This window comes from Sturnus vulgaris, chromosome Z (assembly GCF_052056855.1).
Source record: "Sturnus vulgaris isolate bStuVul1 chromosome Z, bStuVul1.hap1, whole genome shotgun sequence".
Lineage (NCBI taxonomy): Eukaryota > Metazoa > Chordata > Aves > Passeriformes > Sturnidae > Sturnus > Sturnus vulgaris.
Genome location: NC_142283.1, coordinates 81888807 through 81914456, shown reverse-complemented (window position 1 = coordinate 81914456; position 25650 = coordinate 81888807). Strand labels below are relative to the sequence as shown.

The following is a 25650-nucleotide window of genomic DNA, read 5'->3' as shown; positions in this document are numbered from 1 at the left end:
CTGTGTAGCTAAAACCAGGAGAGAAATACAAAGTTCAAATAACACAGTGTGTAAAAATGCTTGTGAAGTACCCCACATTATAATAAATATGCCCAATATTACATCCAATATTCTATTCAAATCTCCATCAACACCAAAACTCAGATTTAAGTGGTGTGAAACTGCCTTTTTAAAATTTTTTTGGAACCCTACCCCAGGTACCCCGTGTTCAAAGAAGAATTAAAATAAAAATAACAATGAGAAAGGATTTTAGCTGAAGTAAAGGACAAGTAGAAAAGTGAGGAAGGAATACCTTCGTTGACTAAGAAACAGGAATGGAAAGCAGAAGTGTCAGAGTGCCCAGATTCCGTGCTGGGAGCAGCAGCAGGAGCAACTTGCAGAGGAAAGAAGAAGAAATAAAAGAGAGAAAAAAAAAAGAGGGAAGTGAGGAGAGCAGCAGCAGAAAAACAGGTTAGTATCACTGGAGAATGGAAAACAAGAGGAGGCTGCGATGATCTCCAACTTAAATACTCAAAAATAATACTTGGCTTCAAAATAATGTTCAACTCAAAATAAGATTCAACTTAATGAGAATTCCAGGTTTTACAAGAAGGAGGAGGCAGACATGCAGCTGCAGAGGAACATAGAGACAGCAAGAGAAACTGGGATGTTTTGAAAAGACCAAACACCTAAATCCAGAGATTTTAAATATGTTTTTAGGCAGGTGGGTTTGGTACGACTTCATATTTGACTGTAAATCAGAAACCCAGGAATTTTGGGTTCTTCTCATGCTTTTCCCATATTTCCATAGATTTGGACTGTACATCAAAGGCCCCAAAATAACCCTTAATCAGCCTGAGCTGCCCCACCTTTTTGTTTTTGGGGAGCATCTGTATCCATTTCTTTTTTCCAGGCTTCCCACACCACCAGCACAGAGTGGCTGGAGTAAATCCGTTCCCACCCCACTTGGACAAAGGGCATCAAAAAAGATGCTTAATTTAGGGAAAACAGAAATGATAGCTGCACAAAGCCACCCCAGACTGAAACTAGAACTGAAAGTTTTGCTGGAGTTGCTCACTCTCTTCCAACGTGAGCAGTTCCAGCCAGCCAAGGAGTGATGCTGGCACCGAGCTGGGATCATTCCCACAGAAACACTTTGGGATCAGTCTGTAGAGCCTTTAGCTCCAGGCATGAACCCTCCTCAAAGCCAGGATGTTTGGGAGCACTTGAAACAGGCAAAAACTCCTTGTCAGGGAATAATGCCATGGCAGAATCAGCATCTTGTATTGATTCTTAAACAATAATCCCCAATAATTTCATCGAGATTAACACTCCATTACTTTTTCCTCCCAAGCAATCATTTTCTCTCTTGATAACAAGGATAACAAGGTGTTAATTCAGGAATACCAGCTCCAAGGGTTGCAAAGGAAGTGGTTCTTACCTTGTTTGATTTGCCCTTGTGCTGCATGGCTGGACACTGGAGGCGGGGGCTTCACCTTGGCCATCTCGGGGGTGCCTGGCCTGGGTGGCCTGAACATGAAACACCCATGAGGGACACATCAGCTCCAGCCCAAAGGCTTTGGGAGCCATCCAATTCACCCAAGCCAGTGTTAAAGGAAAGCCCTGGGGACTGGGGAGTGGCCAGCCATACCTGCTGGGACCCTTCTTCATGTGGTCCCCGATGAAGGTGGCGTTGGTCATGCTCATCAGCGTGTTGGCCAGCGAGATGACGGACAGCAGGTGCTGCGTGGTGACGGCCCGTGACACGCCGTACGTGCCCTTGCCCAAACCCTCTGGCACTGCCACCTTCCTGCCCAGCTCCTGCAGCTGCCCCACGGGCTGGTTGTAGCCAGGCAGCATCAGGGACATGTGGCCACCTCGGGACAGGAGGCCGAAGGACACGGAGCAGTGTGGCTTCAGCATGCCCAGGCGATCCAGGCACAGCTCGTCCAGCACGGAGTTGAGGCCCCAGGCGTGCAGGCAGGACATGAAGAGCTTGGCTGTATCCATGGTGAGGTTATATTCCAGCAAAGTCAGAGGTTTGGATTTGCTGGAGCGATATTCCGGGTCTCCATCTTCCCTCCTCTGCCTCATGGCCTCTTCATCCTCATCCTCATCATCCAGGAGGTGCTCCTTGATGTTCTCCTTGATGGTCTCCTTGACCTGCTGGAAGAGCACGGCCGCTCGCTTGCCCGTGAGGAAGGAGCCTCCCTTGTCAGAGGCACCAGAAGCTTTCTGCAGATTCTCAGGGGACACCAGGGCAGTGTTGGGACGAGAGGCCTCCTCAGTCAGCAGCTGGATGATCAGGGCCTCCACATCAAAGAACAGCACGTGGATGTCTGGATCTGTTAGGTTTGTCTTGATGGCCTGAACCATCAGGGAGTTATGGGAGTATTTTGGCAAATTCCCCTGCGAAAACAAGAGAGCAAATTGGAATTTCCATTAGGGAAACTGTGGGTGAGGTAAGTTTGAAATGCACCCACAAACCACAGAAATTCAATTTATAGATGTTTACAGAGAAACTGAGACACAAGTTCATGTTTCCTTCTCCTGAATCCTATGAGATTACATTCCAAGAAGAGCAAAATTACAATCTTTTGCTTTTGTTACTAAGCTTAAAACCCATTAAATATTTCATATTTGGAGGGTGAACTATGGAATCAGGATATACCATTGGAAAAGAAGCTGCTCAAATTCACCCAGGCCTGCAATTACTGCACCACTTGGTTATTTCCCTTCTTCCTCCAGCCCTCAGGGAAAAAAAGGGAGGAGGCAGAAATTAAGGCGCATTGGGATAAAAGCTGAAGAATGTCAGACAGGAGACTGGAAAACCAGAACATTAACAGAAGTTTTGAAGTTTATTCTTATTATTGATTTATGTATTATTTATTCTAGTTATATTTGAAGTTTATAAGTTTCGGAGTTTATTCTCCCTAACACCTTCATTTGATGGATGAGGAGCCCACACACAAAACACTGCAGGTACGAGTACAACAATCTCAATTCTCCCAGCAGAAGCAGCAGCAGAAACCCTGAGCACACATTTTTTTGCTGGTGGTGCTCTAAGGAATGTTCTCACTGTGGAGATGTCTCTCCAAACAGAGAAGCTGGGAACGGAGCTCTGCTGCACTCTGCTGGCCACAAGCTCAGCCAGGGGAGCTTTAGGCTGATCTTGGGAACAATTCCTCCTGGAATGGCCTGGGGTGGAGTCCCCATCCCTGGGGGGATTTAAAGCCCTGTGGATGTGGCACTTTGGGGACATGGCATAGTGCTGGGGATTGCTTGGACTTGATTTTAGAGAGCTTTTCCACCCTAAACCATTCCATGATTCCAGATTCTGACTAAAACCACAGAGCAGGATAACATTCAAGTGGTATCATGGGCAACATAAACATGGGCAAGAACCACGGTTAGGTTTTGGAGAGCTCTGGCTGAAAACCTGGTTACAAGGATGGAAACCTCCTGTATTTCATTTTTCTGGCAGAACAGCAAGCACACTCACCTTATCTGAGGCCTCAGAGGCCAGCAGGTTGGTGGCCAGGGTCTGGAGCTTCTGGTGAGCCACGTTCTTGAGGGCAGCCAGGCTGCGGCGGGTCATGGCCTGCTTCAGGTTGACAGCAGGGTGGCTCAGGGAGTCCACAGCAGCTGGGACAGCCTCGTCACAGGCACTGAGGATCTCCACGGCTGTGATCCCCATCACACAGCGGTCCAGAGCCCCTGCAGCAGCCACATGGATGGACAGCAGCTCAGCACAGGGCAAACCTGGCTGGGACAGCTTGCTGTGCTGGAGCAGCTGGGCTCTGAACCTGCTGGATCCCAGGAACTTAACGTTTGTGAGCTTTCTGTGCTGTCTGACCCCCTGGAGAACACTGCTTTTAACCTAAGGCCGTAGAAACAGCTCCTAAATTTGAGTGATAAAATCATGAGTGTGTAGTTAATTAAGAACGTGTGCTTTCACATGGTAAAATGTTTTAAATGTAAAGTTTTTATAGCACAGTTATGAATGAAACAAAATGAAAGATTGTAAGTGTTGTCTTGTTTGATATTCATCTTCCTTCTCCATGGGTTTCAAGTAGTAGTTTCTAGTTAATCAGTCAGTATCACACTGAAGGTGATGGCAATCTAGTTATCAAGTTAAAAAAATAATTAACAGAAGTGTTAATTCTCTATTAAACTGTTTAGCTTTAAGAAACCTTGTAACAACAAGATCTTCCTCCATTCTCCCGGCTTCTAGCCGGTAGCTAGAAGTGCTGTTGAACACTCTGTACTTTCTGATAAAATTTAGTAAACAGCCAAGCCCAAACACAAAAAAATCCATTTCCATCCTGTTTTTGTTAATCCTCACTCTAAGCGAAAGCAAAAAAAGCTAAGACAAACCACTAATTAAGTGGTGCAAAACTCCCACCACTGTTACATGAACCAACATTCCTAAAGGATGGAATTTTCCCTAAATTCCCATGAGGCTCAAACATCCCCCAGTGTGATTCTGGAGTGATAACTTCCAAATAGAAGTGTTTGAATTCTCTCCTCAGCCGCAGCTTGACAGCACTAAGAGCAGATCTGTATTTCTATGAAAAATAGATTAAATCAGCATCTCTGAGCTCACCTGTGTCCATCTGCCAGACGTACACGGAGCCGTCAGAGCACCCCACCACCAGGTAATCATCAGATGGCCTCCACTTGATCACCTGGATTGGGAAGAGGTGGCGAGAGGCCAGCATGATGCATTTTTTCTCCCTCAGACTCAGCAGACCCACAGAGTGATCACTGGCAACAGAGCAAACACAGTGCTGGACTCTGGCCTGATAAAGGAAAAAAAGAGAAGAAACTTAATCATCATGCAGAGTTGGTATTAAAAACCTTTCCCCCACTGAGCCAAGCAGGGTGACCAATAATGGACAAAACTCAGGCACCTATATCAATGTTCAAACTCACTGAATTCCCTGCCCAGAAATTTCCTTTAATCCATCCCTTGCACATCGTAATGAGAAAATGGGTATTAAACTCCATCCTGCTAAGCAAACCCCAGAGTTTTCAATCAACGTCACTTTGCTCATTAAATTCTATTTATTCAGCTAAGTTTCAAGAGGCAAAATTGTCTCTAAACTCTTATTTTTAATAGGTTTGATAAAGCCCCTATTTTCAATTCTTTCTATAATTAAAACATGATGGAAGAAATCATAAATAAAATAATCAAGATGTTTTTGGTGAAGCTGTTGTAAGAGTTGGGTCAGTGCTACATGCCATCATTCCCATTATCCAGGTTATCCCAGAGAACTCACACTGCAGTTTTCTGGTGGAACGAGCAGCTGGGTGATTTCTCCTCCATGCACACAGAAGATGTGTTTCATCTCTCCTGAGAAGATATCCCAGACAATGACAGAGAAATCCACGCCACCTGAGATCAGGTACCTCTGGTCGTAGCGGGAGGACACCTGGTGAGGGTACAGCAAACACGTCACCTTGTTCCGGTGGCCTCGCAGAGTCCGGTGAGGGGGCCAGCCTGGGAGGGGGGCAATGACACAGGAAAAGAGGGGGAAAGTAGACATTTAATAGAACAGCCCACTCCTGAGTGTTTGTTCTGCAACTCAGACCCCTAAGGTATGAAAATAATATCCAACAGCAGCCCAAGCACAACGCACAGATCCCAGCAGAAACACTGGCAGGATTTTCCCGGAGATTTGTGCTGGCACATCAGTACCAGGAACAATTCCAGAGAAAACGGGAGACCAACACAACTCCACACTCCAAGCTGTGTGTGACCTGTCCGTCCTGTCCCCCCAGGGCCGTACCTCGGCGCAGGGTGTGCTCTCCCTGCAGCAGCTGCACGATGGCGGTCTGTGTGGCCGGCACGATGACGATGCTGCCATCCTCGCGGCCGCACGCCAGCCGCCCGTGGGCTGGCATGTACACGCTGGCCGTGACCCGCAGCGGCTCGCCCGCCGCGCTCAGCTGGTCGATGATGCCCGCGGGACGGGGGCTCAGCTGGTCAAAGGCTTCCTGCAGGGACATGGATGTGCTCGCTTGCAGCCCTGGGGAGAGCAAAGGAGGGGAAATATCAGCAAGGGATAATGTTCCCACCTTATCGATTTGTATCGATACGGGGACGCTGACTCATGATCAGAACCTAATTTTTGTTGTGTGCTACTGTAACAGTGCTGGGAGTTTTGTACTACTTAATTAGTGGTTTGGTTTCGGTTTGTTTTTGTTTTTTTTTTTTTGTTTTCACTTAGAGTTAGGATTAACAAATACACGATGGAAATGGGTTTTTCTGTGTTTGGGCTTGATTGTTTACCAAATCTTATTAGAAAGTACAGAGCATTTGACAGCACTTCTGCCTCCTTGCTAGAAGTGAGGAAAATGGAGGAAGATCTAGCTGTTACGAGGTCCTTTAAAGCTAATTAGTCTACTAAAGTATTAGCACTTATATTATTTATACTTTTAATAACTAGATTTTCATGATCTTCAGCGTGACACTGCCTGACTAACTGGCTAGAAGTGCTGCTAAACTCTCTTGTACTTTTGATAAGGTTTAATAAACACCCAAGCCTGAACACGAGAAAATTCATTTCCTTCGTGTATTTTTTAATCCTGGCTCTGAGTGAAGACAGAAGAGACTTCAAAGAAGCCACTAATTAAGTGGTGCAAAACACCACCCTGTTACAGATAAGATGAAGATACCACAACTCCTACAAAGAGGTAACAATTAAATCCCAACTGCATGACCTGTGGGAGAAGCAGCACGGCTTTATCCAGCAAAAACACACAGAAACCACAAAGATCTGATGTTGGAGCCCACAAACCTGGGGTTTTCCAGCTTTCTGTGCTTTCTGGCACTGGCCCCCTGGAGAACACTACTTTTGACCTGAGGCCTTGAAGAAGGCTTCCAAATTTGAGTGATGGAGTTAAAATCACGGGTGTGTAGTTAAACAGAAGTGTGTGATTTCAAACATGGTGAAGGGTTTGGAATTTGAGGTTTGTTTAATATAGTGATAGGTATGGGACAAGATGGAGGATTTTATTGGTTTTATCCAGCAAAACCACATAGAAACCACAAAGATCTGACTTTTAATTAGGTACCTTTTGCACCCTCCTGCTGGTCAAGGGTGTCAGGCACGCTCCAAATGCTCAATCTCCCTGAAGAGTCTCCTTGGATTAAGAGCCTGTAGGAAAACTCTCTCTGGCCACAGAAGAACCGAGTCACTGGAGGACATATTAGGAGCTGTTAAAAAATAAGGAACAAGCTCAGCCCACGTGCTCTGCTCAGCTCCAAGTTCCCTTCCTTTTACAGCAGGACAAAACCTAACACAGCCCATCAGAAGAGAGATATACCTGTTTCTCTGCTCTGTCCAGCACGCTGTACAATAAAGGTGGAATCAAGTTTTCCACTGCTTTCCCCACATCCCTACGGAATGAATCACTGGCTGGGAGGCAGCTGGGTGTAAAAACAAAGAAAGGAATAAAATTCTTTGCATTTCAAGAGTGATTCCTGCAGTAGAATATGGGTGGTGCTCCCATCCTCATGCTCTGATCATGTGAGAGCGAGGAAGGAGCTCCAGTATGATTTATGTGGGAATATTCCAGATAAAACACTACCTCTACCCAGAACAAACACACCTACCCACCATGAAGGTGTCACAAAGAATGTATTTGATTTTACTCTTGTTGTTTTTATGCCGAATTTTTCATTTATTTTATAGTTCCGTATTTACATGTCTTCCCTTACTGGACCAATATTTTCGTAGTTCTTCAATTAATTCAGTTCAATTCAAATTAATCAAAAATTAAATAAAAGGGATATTTTTTTTGCTGAGTACCTGGCTGGTAATTTATAGATGAAACTTTGCCCATCCTCTGTCCATACAATCACTTTATCAGCTGCCACAAAGTCCCCACCAGTCCAGGTCTGCTCATTTTCACTGGGCACTGAGCATAAGAGGGAATAATCTCCAGCATCAAAAACCTGAGAGGAAATGGGATACAAAGTCTGTTGTTATTAACCAATTAATTACACATTAAAATACCTAGGCAGCAGCTGATTTTGGGTTCAATATCACAGAATCACAGAATGGTTTGGTTTGGTTTGGAAAAGACCTTATGGATCATCTTGTTCCAAATCTGCACTGCAGGCAGAGATTTGGATTAAGTATCTAGAAATAAATTAAACATATAGTAGAGGTACATTAAAGAGACTTGGAGCATCTTCATCTCAGTGTTTTCCTGCAGTTTAGTTGAGACTGCAGAGGGAGAAGGAGCCAGGGGCTCTGCCTTACCCTCCAGTACTTGGAGCACACGACCAGGAGCGAGCGCTGGGTGAAGGTGCAGAAGGAAATGCTCTGGCAGTTCTCGCAGTAGATGGGCTTGGATTCCTCCTCAAACACGGGGCTGGTGTCCTAAACCAAACAGAACCAGCACTCAACCAACCCAGCACCACACCAGAGCCCACAGAAAAAGACTGCAGCACTTCTGCAGCTGCCAGATGGAGATTTCCATGGAAAACCCAAAGCCTTGGAGCAGTTTTTATTCCATGACTCCTCTTAAGCACATCTGCAGCAGCACGTGGTGTCCTCTTTGGGCACTTGAGTCTCCCAGATTCCCCAGCAGGGAATCAGTGGTGCTGACCTTGCAGCCAGCCTGGAAGCTGGAATGAAGCAGATTCCACTCCTAAACAAAGGTGACTTTTCCTTAGTTGATAAACATCTTTTGCAAGAGGTTTCTGTGAAGAGATGATTTACCACAGGTCTGAGACCAGGGGCAAATCTCCTTTAAGACTTTTATTCATTAGTACTCAGGAAATGCCCAGTAACAGAGAGCTGGATATATACATATATATATATATATATCCTATATATAAAATATTCCTAAAAATGGGATGCTCTGCTCAGCAAAATATTAACCCAAATCACTACATGGTACAAATAAAAAACAGATTTGGAAAAATTGGACATAATCCTACATTTAATTTGGAAATCAGTTAGGGATTCTGATGGCAATTTAAATCAGTAAAGGAAAATTCAGTAAGTTGATTTTCTACTGGCAAAGAGGAAAAAGACTACCAGCAGCAGAGTATTAGGAACAGAACCCTCCATCCTACTAGGAAGTGTCACTGAACAATCTTTGCCTACCTGCATCCGACTGACTTCTGAGGTGATGATCCAGACTTTGAGGATGCCAGTCACAGACACAGCCACGACAGTGTCCTCTGGGAAACACAAAAACACAAAGACTTCCTCACCTGTGCAGATCTGAGCATAAATGAAAACCTGACCAAGCATTCCAGGAGCATTTGCTTCCAAACGGAATGTTATTTGTGAAGATGGTCATGGAACAAGGAATAAATGAAAGGTATTGACAGGAAATGCTTCATAGCAGAGCTCATCTCCAGTTGTTCCAGCAATGTATTTGTTGTGGGGATAAGAGCTGAGATTTCCCACCCCAGGATTTTGGGAATGCCCAGTTTACAACTGTTGCTGAGCCTTAACTCAAGAGAGAAGTACTTTATTCAGGATTTTCGCCCAAGCCTCTCAGGAATTCCAGTCTCCACAACAGGAACAGAAATTAAAGCCCCCCAAATTAACACCAATTAACAGAGCAAACCAGTGCTCAGGGGACACTTCAGCTGATCCAGCTGTGGCTGCCCATGGATCCCTGGCAGTGTCCAAGGCCTTGGAACACCCTGGGACAGTGGAAAGTGTCCCTGCCACAAGAAATAATCACCTTGTGTCCTGTTGGACCGGATGATGGTCATGGAGCTGATCCAGTCAGGAGAGATCTTGGATATCAAAGAATAAAGAACTTCAAGGCTGGTTGCATCCACGACCAGAATTTCAGGATAATGTCCATGGCACAGGAGCCTCCCTTCTCGCTGTGTGCCCACTGTGAACTGGTAGAACTGCACAGATGTGAACAAACACAAACTGAAATCCATGCAGGACAGAGGTTCCTTCATTTTGGATCCAAAGTGTATTTCCCAAATCCAGGAGTACACTTCCCACTCTGCCATCCCTCCCAGAACTCACCTGGATGCCTGTGTGCGCACAGGCCAGCTTGGTGAACTCGATGCACCTGCCATCATTCACATCCCACAGGCACATCTCCCTAAAACACAGGAAACCCACATGGAAAACAGAACTTAGAACCCTTTACATTGGGAGGAATTTCACTCGAATTATTTATTTGGGGTTATATCCACTGAATTTAGAGAAACTCAAAATTTCCAGTCCTCCTAAATCCACACAACCTCCTGTTCCCTATGAGGATAAACTACAGAACCTACAGGAGTTCAAATGACCAGCTATTACCCCCTTTAGAGCAGTTTTTAATTTAAAACTTCATATTCAAGTTTAATCAGAACAGAATCTGTGAGGTGCTTTCTCCTTTTCATCAGACAGATAAACTCCCAATTAAAACACACTTTGGTTTTAAATCCAATGGGAAGAGATTACTTAGCCCTGAAATTGGCTCAAGGTGGAAATTCTAAATTTTGACACATTCTCCCCTCAAATTGCATGCTAAAAGGTTATTTAGGCAAGTAATTCCCTACTTTTTCTAGATAAAAAAATCTCAATCTACTTGGATATCAATTGCACAATAAATCCTTCCTGATTCTACCTCTAAGCTGCTGCTCTGTGACTAATAAATAAAACTAATCAGAAGATAAAATATATTTCCTGAGGAATTTTTTCTCGAGGATAAAAATCAAACACAGAGTTGAATATATGGATAAACTTGGGACAAATTCCCATTATTGCAGTTCTGCACATCAATAAACACTTAGAAACTCACCCACTCTCTGATGCACTCACTATATATTGCTTTTCACTGGAAGCTGAGGCCTTGGATAAACAAGTAACTGAGGCTGTATGACCAAAGAGCAGAGCTCTGGGATTGATCTGGGATCAAGGAAAGAAAACAGGGAGTGAAAATCACCCAAATGACCAGAATATCCCACCCTTCTACTTCATGTGTTATGTATCTGTTAATATGTGCATCCACATTTAATTGGTACAGCAGTGAATGGATCATCTTGGAAGACTTTCTGCTTCATACAGGAATGAGAATTTGGGGGGAAAATGCATTTTGTGAACTCCTCTCAATATTTCCAAACCAGGAGCTGGATTTGGCTCAGTTAAATTTAAACTGAGTTTGGCTGAATGAAAAAGATTGTGTTGCACATTAAGTTGAGTTCCTGTATATTCATAAATAAGGGGAGACCTCAGAGCCCCTTCCAGGGCCAAAAGGGGCTCCAAGAAGCTGGAGAGGGACTTGGGACAGGGCAAGGAGTGCCAGGAAAAGGGAAAATGGCTTCCCACTGCCAGATGGGATACTGGGAAGCAATTCCTTTTCAACGACACAATATTAAGCAGCTCAGCTAGAAGAGCAGCTCCAAGAAATTGGAATGAGTTAAAAAAACTTCCTGCAGGAGCAGCAAGGAAGCCCAAGAGCCAAACCACCCTTTGATAAGCTGGCAGAGCGCTGTAGGAAGGGAGAGCAGCCGTCACTGGGAGAGGAGTCAGGCCGAGGGTGCCGTGGCGGTGCTGGGAAGGTGAACTGCGGATCCATTACCTGCAGGTCAGCAGCCAGGTCCCACAGGCAGATCTGCCCGTCATGGCAGCCGGTGACGATGACGGAGCCATCCACGAGCAGCAGGGAGGACACGCAGTGCGTGGGGGCGCGCCGGCCCCACAGCACGATGGGCAGCACCAGGCTGTTCCCGGCCATGGCCACGGCCACGCAGCACCTGCCACTGCAGCAACACAGCACCGTCAGCAGCAGCCGGGGCTGCTCCTTCCATCAGCTGCTTGTCATCTTCTCCCCTCACGTCTCTTGTTCCCTCCTGTCTCCGACATTTTGTCCGCTCACTTTTCCCGCCCTTTTCCCCTCATGATTCCACCCTCTTCCCCTCAGGTTTCCTGCCCTTTTTCCCCTCATGTTTTTGCCATCTTTTCCCCTCGTGTTTGCTACCTTTTTCCCCTCATATTTTGCCATCTTTTCCCCTCGTGTTTGCTACCTTTTTCCCCTCATATTTTGCCATCTTTTCCCCTCGTGTTTGCTACCTTTTTCCCCTCATATTTTGCCATCTTTTCCCCTCGTGTTTGCTACCTTTTTCCCCTCATATTTCCTACCTTCTTCCCCCTCCTCATTATTACTGCTCTTCTTCCCATCTTTTCCCCTCATGTCTCCAGCCCTTTTTTCCTCATATTTTGCCATCTTTTCCCCCCATGTTTCTACCACCTTGTCCCCTCCTGTCTCTGCCATTTTCTTCCCCCATGTTTTTCCCACTCTTTTCCCCCATCCTTCCTGCCATTTTCCCCCTACATTTGGGTGGTCCCAGGATGCAGCAGATGGACAGACAGACAGACATGACCCCCAGGTATGAGGCAACAGTGCCATTCATTTACATGGTGGGGGGCTCCTGTTGTCTCCCAAAATCCAAATTATTCTCCTTCAAAGCAAGAGGGAAGGCAGTAAAAGGTGGAGGCCAAACAGCACATCCCTGTGCACACAAGGATTTTTGCCCAAATCTCTCTTTTTGGAGTAATTTAGAAGTAAGAAATGCTTTAAGCCCCAAGGCCGAAGCAGTTTTTATATCCCTGATGTTATTATGTCCCTGCTACACAGACATTCATGGTGGAATACGGAATATCCTGCTTCAGGTGAATCAACCCTGTATAATCCACTGATAAACTGGATCCTGGCCACTCTCCAGCAGGAAATAAGTCCAGTACTATCTTTACAGCAACATTTCCGATCTTCCAAACATATTGACACAAAAAACACAGCAGAATTTCAACTGTCCCCAGGCCAAAATGGTCTCAGTGACTGGGAATAGAAACTTAAGTTGTGGCAATAAAACCCACTTGAATTTGCACAATATTTAAACCCCACAACAACCCTCTGTTTGTGGTAGCAACATTCCCAGCTTGCTGAGCACTTCCACGATTTTAGAGCTGAGGTTTTCTTATCGGTGAAAAGGTCGTGTTAAATAAATAACCAAACACTCCTTGTGGATTATCCTGTGGAGGTTTATGCTCTGAACTCACCCCAGCTCAAACCACAGCTCTGATTTAGAGGAGCATGAACACACCAAAACAGGCAGGATTTATGGAAGAATTATTTTAAATTATGTGTGTTTTTGTGGGGTATTTTATAGCTATACACACGTTCTTCTATCTTGAGGTACCCAGCAATATCTGCATTTTTCACCAGTCTGTAAACCTGTTTCACAGCACTTCAGAGGGAATAAATCTGAATTACAACAGAAAAATAAAGGTCAGCCTGAATATGAGTGAGGTTCCCAACTCCACTTGCTGCTGGGATAACCATGGGTATCCCTAGGATGGATACAAGGATCCACATCCACAGCTTCCCTCACAACCTGTGCCAGTGCCCTGACCTATTCCAAGAGAAATTCCTGTCATTTCTTATCCACATAAAAACCACAGGAACTGTTATTCCATTCATGAGTGCTGCCACCCTCTGCAGCCAGAGAACTGGACTGTGTCCCTGGAAAAAAGGGGGAAGGGAGGGAGCAAGGGCAGGATAATGAATGGCTAAGGATTACACATGGCTCCTGAGAGGCTCCTGACAACTCAGGGATCAATTGTGGGGTTTCCACAAAATCCACAGCACAAAATCAGCAATATCACATCAAGTGACCCTTCCCACTAAAGCAGCTCACTTCTGGCAGCCCACTGGTCCATCTTCATTCAAAGCCATTTAATTAAGAGCTCAGATTTAATGATCAGGTTCAATAAAGAACAAAAATCCACACTGCAAACCACACCTGGCCCTGCAGAGTTAACTGTTATGCAATGCTGGATCAATTGCTCTGTCTGGACCATCACAACACAGAAAGAGAAATTATTTCAGCATTTTAAACAACAGGGTGACAAACAAAGAGCTACAATTAAACCAGGCTTGATTTGCAGGGAAATCATCATAAAAATGGAATAAAAGCAGGAATCAAGTGTCCAGATGCAACAGAACAAAACGCAAATATCAACAAGAACAAAGCCACCCACAGCAAATAGAAATACCCATCCAATTTTTGTGAGGAAACAAACCAAAAATTACTAAACCAGAGCTGAAAAACGCCAATAAGCAACACAAAAATCCCTTCCCACTGCTCTGCTGTCCTACTGGTCCCAGTTCAAGGAACAAGTCAGTGTTCCTGTGTCCCCTGGCTGTCAAAAACAACTGCATTTTTTAATAAATACAGAAACTCCCCTACTGGGGCACAGAATTACTGCTCGAGATCCTGCACTTAATGATTCTGCATTTAAAGCTACTTCTGAACACTGCCAAACCCACTGCACTCACAATAAAGAGAATTTTCAAAAGGAACATATAGGAGGATATTACAACATACAAGAGCATTAGCACATAACTGACCTAAGAGATTCCACATTTTCCATGCAGAAAACACATTATCAACCCCCTGACAGTCCCATTTCAAACACAGTTCTCAGAATATTTCATAGCAAGGCTCTGGGAGAGAGAGGAAAAAGAAAAACTACCTCTTCCCTTCTAGTTTTTGACTATGGCAGCGCAAAGTCTTCAGAAAAAACTTCCTTTTCAGGAAAAGCCACATTTTAATTCTCCAGGAATTGGGATTCTAGATCTTAGCCACAGCAAACCCCAACTGCAGCCCCTGCCAGCACGAAAATCCCTTTTTGTCTGAAAACAATCAATAATTCCATTTTTTGACATCAGCGATGACAAAGTACAGGAGCAAATCAAAACTGTCCCAGTGCCAAACAGGCCCAGAAACAGACAGGGAATCATTCCACACCAATTTTTACACTTCAGCCACTCAGAACTGCCCCAAAACCCACAATTTCCTGCAGAAAAAGGGAACTTGGAAGTGCAAAATGGAGGTGCCACGAGTAAAGTTCTCCCTGTTAATATTTCTGTCTCTATCACTTCCACAAGTGCCAAAATCCTGGTTTTCTTCCCAAGCCACAACAAAGCAGATTATTCTGTTATTCCATGTACATATCTATCTATCTAATCATCCTTGTAGTTATTCCCTTCACTTTAAATTTTCTAACATAAAACCTTTCAAATAACAATAAATAATATAGAAATAATTCTAATCTTATACATACAGTAAGTCCAGGGATGTGGGAATGCATATAACAATATTGTACAATAAATAAAACAAATGCAGGGATGTGGAGAAACACTTTCCCAAAACCAGGATTTTTATAATATTTAAACAGAAAACAATTATTTAAATGAAGAAATTGACCAAAAGAATGTTAAATAATGTGTTAACCTGGCAGAATAATCCAACGACTCTTTGAACTGCTCTGCTTAAAGGTGGGATTTAGGCACATTTAATAATCCCGGATCAATTCCTATTTCAGTCAAGCCACTGAACTGATTTTTCAAGTACAAGGTATTAAATACTGAATCCAAGACTCAACTAAACACCCTTTCAAGTTGTCTACCCAGAAACCCACAAGATGGATTTTTACAGCCAGAAAAGCCCCCCAACAGAATAAATCCATGAGGCAAGGGGTAAAGCAAAAGTAACTCCACCTTTGTTACCTCAGAGTAACTCTTCCCACACACTTGTACTTTCATTAAGCAAGGAATTAATCGCAGGAGATGTGTGCACACTCCAATAACCTGCCCTCAAAATACTATTAAATAGCACAAAATAGCGTTAAATAGTACAAAATAGCTACGAATAGGCTATTTATGCATTTCAGGAAAATCTAATTATTTTAAATTTAATTACAAGTTAGACTTTCAACTTATTATTTAAGGATGGAGAAAAGAGCCCACTGAGGGAGTGAAAATATAACAAAAACACCTTCCCAAGGTATGCAGGAGGTTCCAAACCAAGACAGAGAAGGAAATACTAATTTGGGACATGAGATCTGAGTTAATTAACACCTTTGGAAGCCACTTGCAGGTTTTCCTGGTGCTTAATTTGATGACAGGCTGAACCCAGTGTAATTTTTCCTGTTTGAAGCTATCACAAAGGACAGTTATCCAAAGCAGCAGGAGAAATCCAAATCCCACCCCTGGGCGCCAAAAGCACCGTATGTGGCACAGGAAAGGGAAATAAAATGGGGAAGGCTGCGAAGTACCAAAAAATTAGCATTAAAATTAATTTAAGTCCCCAAAGGGGGAGGGTGAGGAGCCTCTCCTTAGGAGAGATGGAAGCCTCCATCCACGGATAACCAGGCGCTCGTCTTGAGGGGAAACCTGAGGGATTTCTAAACCCAATCCTTCTCCCTTAACACCGTGGGGCCGCTCCCGGTGTCCCAGGATACCTGGGCTCCTGAATCCTCGGGCTCCTGGCCAGCCGGGTCCCAGGATCCCTGAATCCCGTGTCCCTGAACCTCCCGGCGCCGCAGCCCCCTCAGTACTCCCGGGGCCTGCGGAGAACCAGGCGTTCACCCCACCCCTCCCGCCGGGACCGAGCCGTTCTCCCGCCTCCTTCCCCGGTCGTGCCTGTTCGGTGCCGGTCCCGGTCACTGTCCCGGCCCTCACGAGCCCCGGGCGCACCGGCCCCGCCGCGCTCGGTGCGGCAGCGGCCGGATGACACCGCCTCTCGCGACACTGGCGTAAAGCTCTGGCAGGCACACTTGACGGCAGGCGCCGCCGCCGCGGAAACGGCTAGGTTCCGCTGAGGGCGCGCAGGGAGCTGGTGATTACTTGCTTTCTTAATTAATTATTTACTCATTACTGTAAGGCTTTTAAATTACAAAATCCAGGAGCAGAATGCTGGGGATATTCCTGCTTTTTATTCGGAAAAGCGGAAATATGAGATATCTTGAAGTGACATTTATTATGCTATGTTATAAACTACGTTGGGAAGTTGTCAGCAATGACGCTGCAAATGGGGTCATGAAAGTCCTGGGTTTAATTTCGGTTTTATTTTGTAGTTATTACAAGCATTTATTCATCTCTTATTTCCCCCGCTTTTGTTTTTAATTTTAAAATTAATTTTTAATTTTGTAGAAATTCTCAGTATCGCGACAGTTTAACTTCATTAAAAAACATAATTTAAATAAGGTGACAAAAATTTACACCAATCTTGCCTTCAAGACAGAAGGGTCATCCCCATAACGTCACTAAAAAAAGAATTCATGACGAAGTTAGTACTAAATTTTTATGTTTAAATTTGAAGGCGCGTCTCCCCTCACGGAATTCCCGCGCTTGCCCGTTCCCAAAATGGCCGCCGGCGGCGTCACTGCGGCATCACTGCCCTGCCCCAAGATGGCGGCGGCGGCCGGGCGGGAGCGGAGCGGAGCGGGGCGGTCGCGCCTGCGCCCGTGCCAGCGGTGCATGCCGGGCGTCCTGCCCGCCGTGACGCTGCACATCGCACCCGGCACCGCCACCGGGGCCCGCGGCCATGGCGGGCGTGAAGGTGATCGCCAACGACACCGAGTTCCAGCCCGAGCTGAGCGCCGCCGGCTCCCGCCTGGCCGTGGTGAAGTTCACCATGAGGGGGTGAGTGAGGCCGGGATGCGGCTCCCGGGAAGGGCTCCGCTGTTTCCGTGTTGTTATTCGTGCTTTCTGCGAAGGCGCCGAGCGCGGTTCCTCGGCGCGGTTTGCAGCGCGTCGCTGTAGTCACAACATCTAAGTTATATTATTTTCAACACCGTGTTCCCAGATCCTGGAATAAATTCCCATTTTTCCCGCCGATCCCACTGCCCTGCGGACCTGCCAGCCGTCAGGTGCTCTGATGGAGCAAGGGCTGCCCTGCTTTAGAACCCCGTCAAAGGGCAGGAAACTGATGGGAACAAGGCATGGACAACACTAAAAACTTGGCAAAACATCTTTTGCTTCCGTAAAACTTGGCTGGATCCGCACCCATTTGCCCAGGACAAGTGGATTATCCCCTTTCACCTCCTCAGCAGGGAGGTGCAACTGTGATGAAATCGGGATGAGTTTGTCACCAAAGAAACCTCAACATGTGAATTATTGCTATTAATCTGTGAGATTAGGGAGAATAGTGATGATCTCGGGAGTTTGCGGCTTCACAGGGCACCTCGTTGTTGTCTGGCTGCTGCCTCTTAGTTGTGTGGATTTTTTTGCCAGTTTTCTACATCGTGTTTTTTTATTTGATTTTCGTTTCTCTTTCTCAGTGAGAAACTCCCTTTATGGGAATCGGTGCAGTTGAGCACTTCCTGCACTTTTGCTGACGCAGAATAAGTAAAAAACACAACATTTTCAGCCAAGGCAGTGCAGTTAAATAAAAAAAAAAAAAAAACAGATCTGTCCTCCCAAATAAATATGGGAATGACTGGTTACAAGTGTAAATGAGATTTATTGCGGGAAAAATTTTATGATCCCTAAAGCTTTGGTACATGTTGACCATTAAATATTTAAGTTATGTGTAAATACAATTTTTTCCCAGGAAGGAGGCAACATGAACTAATAATGTTATTTTTATTAATAGGGTTTTTTTGCTGATTTGTGCTTCTTTGTAACACTTTATCGGGTAGGACCGTGGTAAAAACGCTGGAAGTAAAGACAATAAATTGCAGATTCCTAAATGTAATCTTTCATTGTATCACCAGTTGGCAACCAAGTAGAGAGGCTATTTTTACAGCAGGATATTGGGAATGTTCTGGTTCTGTTTGGGGCAGGCATTGAGAAATAAAAGCAAAGTGGAATAAAAAATGTCACTTTTTGCTCAGGTGTGGCCCTTGCTTGCGGATTGCTCCCGCCTTCAACGCTCTGAGTAACAAATACCCACAGGCAACGTTCCTGGAGGTGGATGTGCACCAGTGCCAGGTCTGTGCTCCAAAATCCTGCTGCTGTTTGGGGTCTGTGCTCCAAAATCCTGCTGCTGTCCTGGGAGGGGCTGGGAAAGGAGCAAGGAGTGGGGAGCTGGAATGCCAATGCTCAGATCTGTGCTGGGTGAATTTAAAAGAGCCTTTCCAACACCAAATATTGGTGCAATTCTTGAAGTAAAAAGACAAAAATGAACGGAATGGATTTCTTGGTGGGACTGGATTGAGTCAAAGCAGTGACTGGGACTCATTTGTTCTGCCAGGGCACAGCTGCCACCAACAACATCTCAGCCACCCCCACGTTCCTGTTCTTCCGGAACAAGGTGAGGATTGACCAGTACCAGGGAGCAGATGCTGTGGGCTTGGAGGACAAAATCAAACAGCACCTGGAGAATGATCCTGGCAACAGTGAAGACACAGACATCCCCAAAGGATACGTGAGTGTCTCCCCACAGTTTGATTGGAATGCTTGTGTAGCTCAGGTGGTCAAACACCCTGGTGTTTAAATGTACCTGAAGTCAAATCATTGGATTTTAGGCAAGGCTGCCCAAGGAAATCACATATCTGGGTTTTCTTGTCCAGAAAAAAATTAAAATATTGACATATACACATTTCTTAAGCATGAAAAATTTCCGTAGTCATGAAAACAATTTTTTTGTGTCCCTTGATGAACCTTTTCCTTCTCAGCCATCCCAGCATGTGTTCCCAAACATTTCATGAAGTGAAAAAAGTCTCATTCTTTCTTTTCTGAACATTTGCTGGGGTGGGTGATCCTAAAGGCATTCACCTTGTGTTTCTTTGTGCCTTTAAAAGAACAAAAACTAAAAATGGTGGCTCAGGAATACTTGGCAAAGGCGATGTGCCTGGCCTGAGTGACACAGAGGAATACAATAATTATTATTGCTAATAATCCCTCTTCAAAATGCCTTGGAGAACTGGGAAGGTACACCTGATAGTTCACTGAACCTGTTCAGTGTTGGTACCACCTGAGGCTTTGTGTGTGTCCCTGATCCCATGGGATGTGCAGCTCCCCGTGGCCATGCTCTCCCATGGAAGCTCCCCAATCCCATGGGATATGCAGTGCCCTGAGCCAATGCTCTCTATCCCCAGATGGATCTGCTGCCGTTCATTAACAAGGCTGGCTGCGAGTGCCTCAACGAGAGCGACGAGCACGGCTTTGAGAACTGCCTGCGCAAGGATTCCTCCTACCTGGAGTCAGACTGCGATGAGCAGGTGATCCACTCCAGGGATTGCTTGGGATCACACACAGCTCCACTCCAGGGATTGCTTGGGGTCACAGGGAGCACAGGTGCAGGGAGTGTTTGGGATGACAGGGAACTCCTTTCAGGGAGTGTTTGGGGTCACAGGGAGCACAGGTGCAGGGAGTGTTTGGGATGACAGGGAACTCCTTTCAGGGATTGTTTGGGATCACAGGGAGCACAGGTGCAGGGAGTGTTTGGGATGACAGGGAACTCCTTTCAGGGATTGTTTGGGATCACAGGGAGCACAGGTGCAGGGAGTGTTTGGGATGACAGGGAACTCCTTTCAGGGAGTGTTTGGGATCACAGGGAGCACAGGTGCAGGGAGTGTTTGGGATGACAGGGAACTCCTTTCAGGGATTGTTTGGGATCACAGGGAGCTCCAGTGCAGGGAGTGTTTGGGATGACAGGGAACTCCTTTCAGGGAGTGTTTGGGATCACAGGGAGCACAGGTGCAGGGAGTGTTTGGGATCACAGGGAATTCCTCTCAGGGATTGTTTGGGCTCATGGAGAGTTTTCACTGTAGCAGCTCTGAGGTAGGCTTGGACAATGTAAGAAAAGCTCGGTTACTATTTTGTAGTGTCAGTACTTTCCACACTGAGAATTCCGAAGGGACAAGTCCCTTTTCTCTGCTGGCATGTCAGGGGAATTCCAGAATGTGTGGAATACATCCCTTATCCTAATTTCCTGTGCTGAGTTTTTTCCTAATGAAGAAACTGATGTATAATGGTGGTTTTTCCCTTCTCAGCTGCTTATCACTGTAGCTTTTAGCCAGCCTGTCAAGCTGTACTCGATGAAACTGCAGGGGCCAGACAACGGTGAGTGCTGCACACAGCATTATTTATTATTTATTGATTGATTTATAGGCTAAGATTATAGATTGATATACAAATAAAAGTGTTTATTAGATCTTGATACACAAGTAGAAGTGTTTATTGTCGTTTGATACACAAATAGAAGTATTATACCTTGATACACAAAGAGGAGTATTTATCATACCTTGAAATACAATAGTATTTATTATAATTTGATATACGCAAATATAGGTATTTATATACCTTAATACACAAATAAAGTATTTATGATGCCTTGATACACAAACAGAAGTATTTATTGTTTATTATTGATTGATAGGCAAAGATTATGGGTTGATACACAAATAAAGGTGTTTATTCTACCTTGATACACAAATAGAAGTATTTATTATAGCTCAATACACAAATAGGAGCATTTATAAAAAGTATTTTAGTATAAAGTATAACAATTTTAAAAGTATTTCTTGTAGATTGATACACAAATAAAGTATTTATTATACCTCGATACACAAATAGAAGTATTGTAGTTTGATACACAAATAGAAGTATTTATTATAGTTTGATACACAAAAAAATCTTGATTACACATTGATACATGAATAAAAGTACTTCTTGTCATTTGATAGACAAGTACAAATTTTTAAAATAGAATGGTACCCAAATAAAGTACTTATTGTCGTTTGATACACAATTATAACTACTCATAATAGATTGATACACAAATCAAGTGTTTGTTATAGCTTGATGCACAAGTATAACTACTTAAAATAGATCGATACACAAATACAATTCTTGATTGTAGTTTGATAGCCCAGTATAACTACTGATAGTTTCATCCCCTGCAAAGAGACACGGGGATGTAATTCCAGGCTGAAGTGAGACTCAGCTTTTCCCTTTTGCAGTAACTCAGTTTACATGGCACAGCAGCATTGCGTTCCATTCCATAAGGACAGGGATTGTGGAATAACGCCCACAGACAATCCCACCCCTCTCTCTCCAGGACAAGGCCCCAAGTACATCAAGATGTTCATCAACCTGCCACGCTCCATGGACTTTGAGGAGGCGGAGCGCAGCGAGCCCACGCAGGCCCTGGAGCTGGGCCCCGAGGACATCAGGGAGGATGGCATCATCCAGCTGCGCTATGTCAAATTCCAGAACGTCAACAGTGTCACTGTGAGTGCCTCTGTCCTGGGGCAGCACAGGGATCTGTCTCAGTCAACACAATCGACGCGTGTTCATTCACTTCCTGCCAGATCCCACTGAGGCTGGCACTTCTTGGGTGCTGGGTCTGAATGGGGAAATCCCAGCTGGGGGGGCTTGAGCACACTGCCAGGAAACAGCATTGAAACGAGCACAGAGATACAATTAGCATTGGCAGTTGTCATTTGAGTTGTTTTTGCCTTTTCCCCTGTGCAGTTGTTTGTGCAGTCCAATCACGGTGATGAGGAGACGACACGAATCACGTATTTCACGTTCATTGGCACTCCGGTGCAGGCCACCAACATGAACGACTTCAAACGAGTGAGTGCCTTGCTGAGCCCTGGGGAGCAAACACCGGGGAGGGGGACACAATTCACACCTGGGGTGCTTGGGGAAAAGCTGCAGCTCTGTCCTGCATTTCTGCTTTTAACCATCAGCTGGGTCAGAAGAAATGGTAAGGACTGAAAGCATGAGGGGCTGGCAAGTTACACGCACCGATTTTTTTGGTTGTTTTTTTAATAGCTGTGAGACTTAGATCTTGATTTTGGGATTCTCTTTATTGGCACGTTCCTTGTAAAAAGTCCTATTTCAAAATACAGTGCTTTAATAATGAACTGATGGTACAAGCACCCTCTAATTGCAGAAGGTGAAAAGCACTAACACCAACATGGCACCTACTTAATTTTTAGCAGCAAAACTTGATCTTAAGTAAACTTAAAACTTAATTCCTCTGCTGCTAATAAGTTAATAAAGGAGTTTAACAGCTTTTGCTGCCCTTCGCTGCCACTCAATTAAAAAATGTTTTACTGCTCTAAAATAAATACAGATTTTGGACCTCCCTCATTCTCCCCAGACTAGAAATACATGAATTGAATTTTGATCTTTTTCCTTTGGATTTCTGTGGCTGTTTAAGCTGCCTGGAGAAGGTGGATACAGCAGCCAGGGAATGATGCTGGGAAGGAAAATGCACTGGGAAGGAGCAGCAGTGGATTGGGAGCTGCCTTAGTCACAGCCTCATGGACAGTGTGGAATGATCATATTGCTGTTTTCCTTCCTGCACATGGAGTTTGAGGAGAAGGGAGCTCTTTGCCTTGAGGGAGAACGTGCTGCTGGTGTGCTCAGAGAGCAGTGGGCAGAGCCAGAGATCAATACTGGCTGGCTCAGGTGTGCTGGTGTCCCTCTGGAATAATCCCCTGCTTTCTGCTCGGCCCTGCTCCTTTGCAGGAGGCTTTGGACACATTCTGCTGCTGCTTTGCTTCTTGTACCACTCCTTCTGTTTGTTTTCCAGCTTAACTCCCCATTCCCACTGAACTAAACAGGCAGAAGAAATCCAAAGTAATGCTGCCATTGGTGTGGCCTCGCTCTCCTCCCTCGCTGTGCTCAAATCCTGCAGCATTCCACCCCTGCCTCACCAGCTCAGCTCTCCCTGCTCACATCCTGCTTTCAGTGCTGCTCTTTCCCAAATTCTGCCCCATTTCTGTGCTGGCCTTGGCACTGGGAGGTGCCACCAGGGAGTGCTGTAGGATCCAGCCTGGACTGAATGTCCTGGTGGGAGGGAGGAGATTGGATCAACCTGAGGGGAATAAAGAAAATAAAAGGGGGAAGGTGGGGTGGGATGGGATACTGAAATATCCATATCCATGTGCTGGGTTTTCCAGATAATACACATGGGCCACTTGTCCCTCTCTGCTTCTGACTGGTATAGAATATTTCTGTTGATATTCCATACTTGCTAACACCTAATCCTTAATCCTTTAACTCTGGTTTTCCTTTTTTTCCCCTCGCTTCTTCACCTAATCTGTGTGAACGGAGTTTGGAATCACGCCAGGAATAAACAAATTCACAGGAATGCCAAGTTTAACTCTGGCAGTTAAAAATGCTTTTCCTAGCAGCTCCTAATGATTGTGGGGTGCAGAACTCAGCTGGACAGGGAGAGTTCCTCAGCACAGGGAAGCAGCAGAACAGTGTTTCCATTTTTATGGTTATTCTGTGATTTCTGCAGCTCCATGGGGTTCAGGGTTGGGAGGGCTGGGGGTTTGTTTGGTAATAAGCGAAACCCATGGATTTCTGGGGGATTTTCCTGGGTTCTCCAATTTCCTGGGAGTTAAAACCCCATGGATTTCTGGGTGGTTTCCTGGGTTCTCCCATTTCTTAGGAGCTGCATGCTGAGGTTTTTGTCCTGAGGGAGGAAGGGAAGGGACCTGGAGCAGCCACGGGGGTTCTCCCAGCAGAGTTTCTCTGGGTATTAAACCTGGCTTGGGGTGTTCTGCAGGCCCAGCTCTAACTAGGCCAGGCCTAGCACTAAACCCAGCAGCTGTGTGTGATTTTCCAGCCCTTTAACCCCACAGGCAATCCCTGGGAGCTGCACTTGAATCTGCCTGAACCAAGGATGTCCTGCCCGGGTTTGAAACTTTGATTTTTTTTCCCTTTTCCAGGTAGTTGGCAAAAAAGGAGAGAGCCACTAGGAAGCAAAGCTACTGGAAGGCCTTATCCCAGTCCAAATTCCCACTTTTCTCTCCAATTCCTGGATACATCCTTGACCATAAGCAGAGACTCTCCGTTTGATTTCCTGCCATTTCCAATAAATCATTGCTTTCAGCTGGAGTGTGTTCCTGGTCTCCTCCTCCTCCTGCTCCATGGATTTGTAAATAAAATTCCTGACTTTTGCCAAGTTGCATTTTGTTATTGCAGGAATTGAGGCTCTTTTGTTCCATTGAAAGTTCCCAAGCCTGCTGAGAGTTTCAGATGTCAAATACAAGTAAGATTGGAGTTATCCCCACAAAATACAGGAGTTTCTTGGGTAGGAGTAACCTCACGTGTTTAATTCCCACTTCCCCTTAAAACCAGAGCAGAGGAGGCAGATTTGAAATCCTCATGCCATGAATTTCCTCCAAATTCCTGCCTAGTCCAGAAGTTGTGTGTCAGAAATTCCTTGTTTTCCAGGCAAGCTGGGATTTGGAATTTGTTCCTTCCTTTTATTGGATGGCTTTCCTCTCTCTGATTTTAGTAAGGGGATATTTATTACAAATGTTAATTTTCCATCCTAATTGGAATTTTTGTACTATTAGGGCCCATTTCCAAAGAAATTGACCAAATTCATGTTGGTAAATCAGGCATCGATCCACAGAATTCTGTCAGTTCCCAGGAAAACCTGCTAAGTGTTTCACTGCCATCATTAATCTCTTTGGAAAGTTCAGTTTACTGCATATTTAATGACATAAATCCCATTGAAACTTCAATCCTGCCCTAATTGCTGCCCTTGCACACAATCTGCCTTGGCACGTTTGGATGTTCATCCCAAGTGAGTTTCCTGCTAAAATTGAGATCTTTTTCCAAGCAAAAGTGGGAATTGTGTAGGAATGCCTTTTTTCTGGGCTTTGTTTTCCCAGGCTGCTGCGGGCAGGAGCCGAGAGCTTGCCCTGCTCAGGGTCCCTGCTGTGTCCTGGGCGCTGTCACCCGTGCAGTGACACAGAAATAAATCACTTGTCATACAAACTCCGGGCTGCTTTGCTTCACTCGTCCCCCTGGCACTTCTGCCTTTGCATCTGAATATTTTAATATTCTAAATATAATTTTTAATAAAAAACCATTTAAAAATATTTAATGTATCTATTTATTTTTATTATTTTAAGACGT

At 45.0% G+C, this 25650-nt stretch overlaps 2 protein-coding genes across 9 annotated transcripts in view; one reads left to right on the top strand and one right to left on the bottom strand.

Annotated features, from left to right (window-relative positions):
• Positions 1–11715, bottom strand: part of LOC106863660 (WD repeat-containing protein 7) — a 32806-nt gene extending 21091 nt beyond the window's left edge. For 6 of the 8 annotated variants that reach the window (XM_088156950.1, XM_088156953.1, XM_088156952.1 and 3 more), the window contains exons 1-16: positions 11545–11715; positions 10765–10871; positions 9999–10077; positions 9697–9871; positions 9105–9181; positions 8253–8372; positions 7797–7942; positions 7312–7414; positions 7060–7201; positions 5772–6011; positions 5262–5482; positions 4586–4781; positions 3482–3696; positions 1631–2388; positions 1421–1509; positions 293–373 (exon numbers count right to left, since the gene is read on the bottom strand). In XM_088156950.1, coding sequence (XP_088013076.1) covers positions 293–373; positions 1421–1509; positions 1631–2388; positions 3482–3696; positions 4586–4781; positions 5262–5482; positions 5772–6011; positions 7060–7201; positions 7312–7414; positions 7797–7942; positions 8253–8372; positions 9105–9181; positions 9697–9871; positions 9999–10077; positions 10765–10871; positions 11545–11700 — 2905 coding nt within the window. In that variant the 5' untranslated portion in view covers positions 11701–11715. The remainder of the gene's footprint in view (positions 1–292; positions 374–1420; positions 1510–1630; positions 2389–3481; positions 3697–4585; positions 4782–5261; positions 5483–5771; positions 6012–7059; positions 7202–7311; positions 7415–7796; positions 7943–8252; positions 8373–9104; positions 9182–9696; positions 9872–9998; positions 10078–10764; positions 10872–11544) is intronic. The other 2 variants (XM_088156955.1, XM_014893187.2) reach the window with 1 other exon arrangement.
• Positions 11716–16584: 4869 nt separating this feature from the next.
• Positions 16585–24685, top strand: LOC148219975 (thioredoxin-like protein 1). The gene is made up of 9 exons (XM_088156958.1): positions 16585–16645; positions 17129–17451; positions 18645–18741; positions 19004–19177; positions 19851–19973; positions 20748–20817; positions 21815–21987; positions 22231–22335; positions 24450–24685. Exons 2-9 carry the CDS (start codon positions 17354–17356, stop codon positions 24477–24479), a joined length of 870 nt encoding a protein of 289 aa, XP_088013084.1. The 5' UTR covers positions 16585–16645; positions 17129–17353; the 3' UTR covers positions 24480–24685.
• Positions 24686–25650: the final 965 nt, after the last annotated feature.

Excerpts from the sequence above, each read along its gene's own strand:
- LOC148219975 (XM_088156958.1), top strand. The coding sequence starts at position 17,354 with ATGGCGGGCGTGAAGGTGATCGCCAACGACACCGAGTTCCAGCCCGAG. Across the intron at positions 17,452-18,644 it reads GTGAAGTTCACCATGAGGGG|GTGTGGCCCTTGCTTGCGGA; the intron begins GTGAGTGAGGCC and ends CTTTTTGCTCAG. Across the intron at positions 21,988-22,230 it reads AGAACGTCAACAGTGTCACT|TTGTTTGTGCAGTCCAATCA; the intron begins GTGAGTGCCTCT and ends TCCCCTGTGCAG.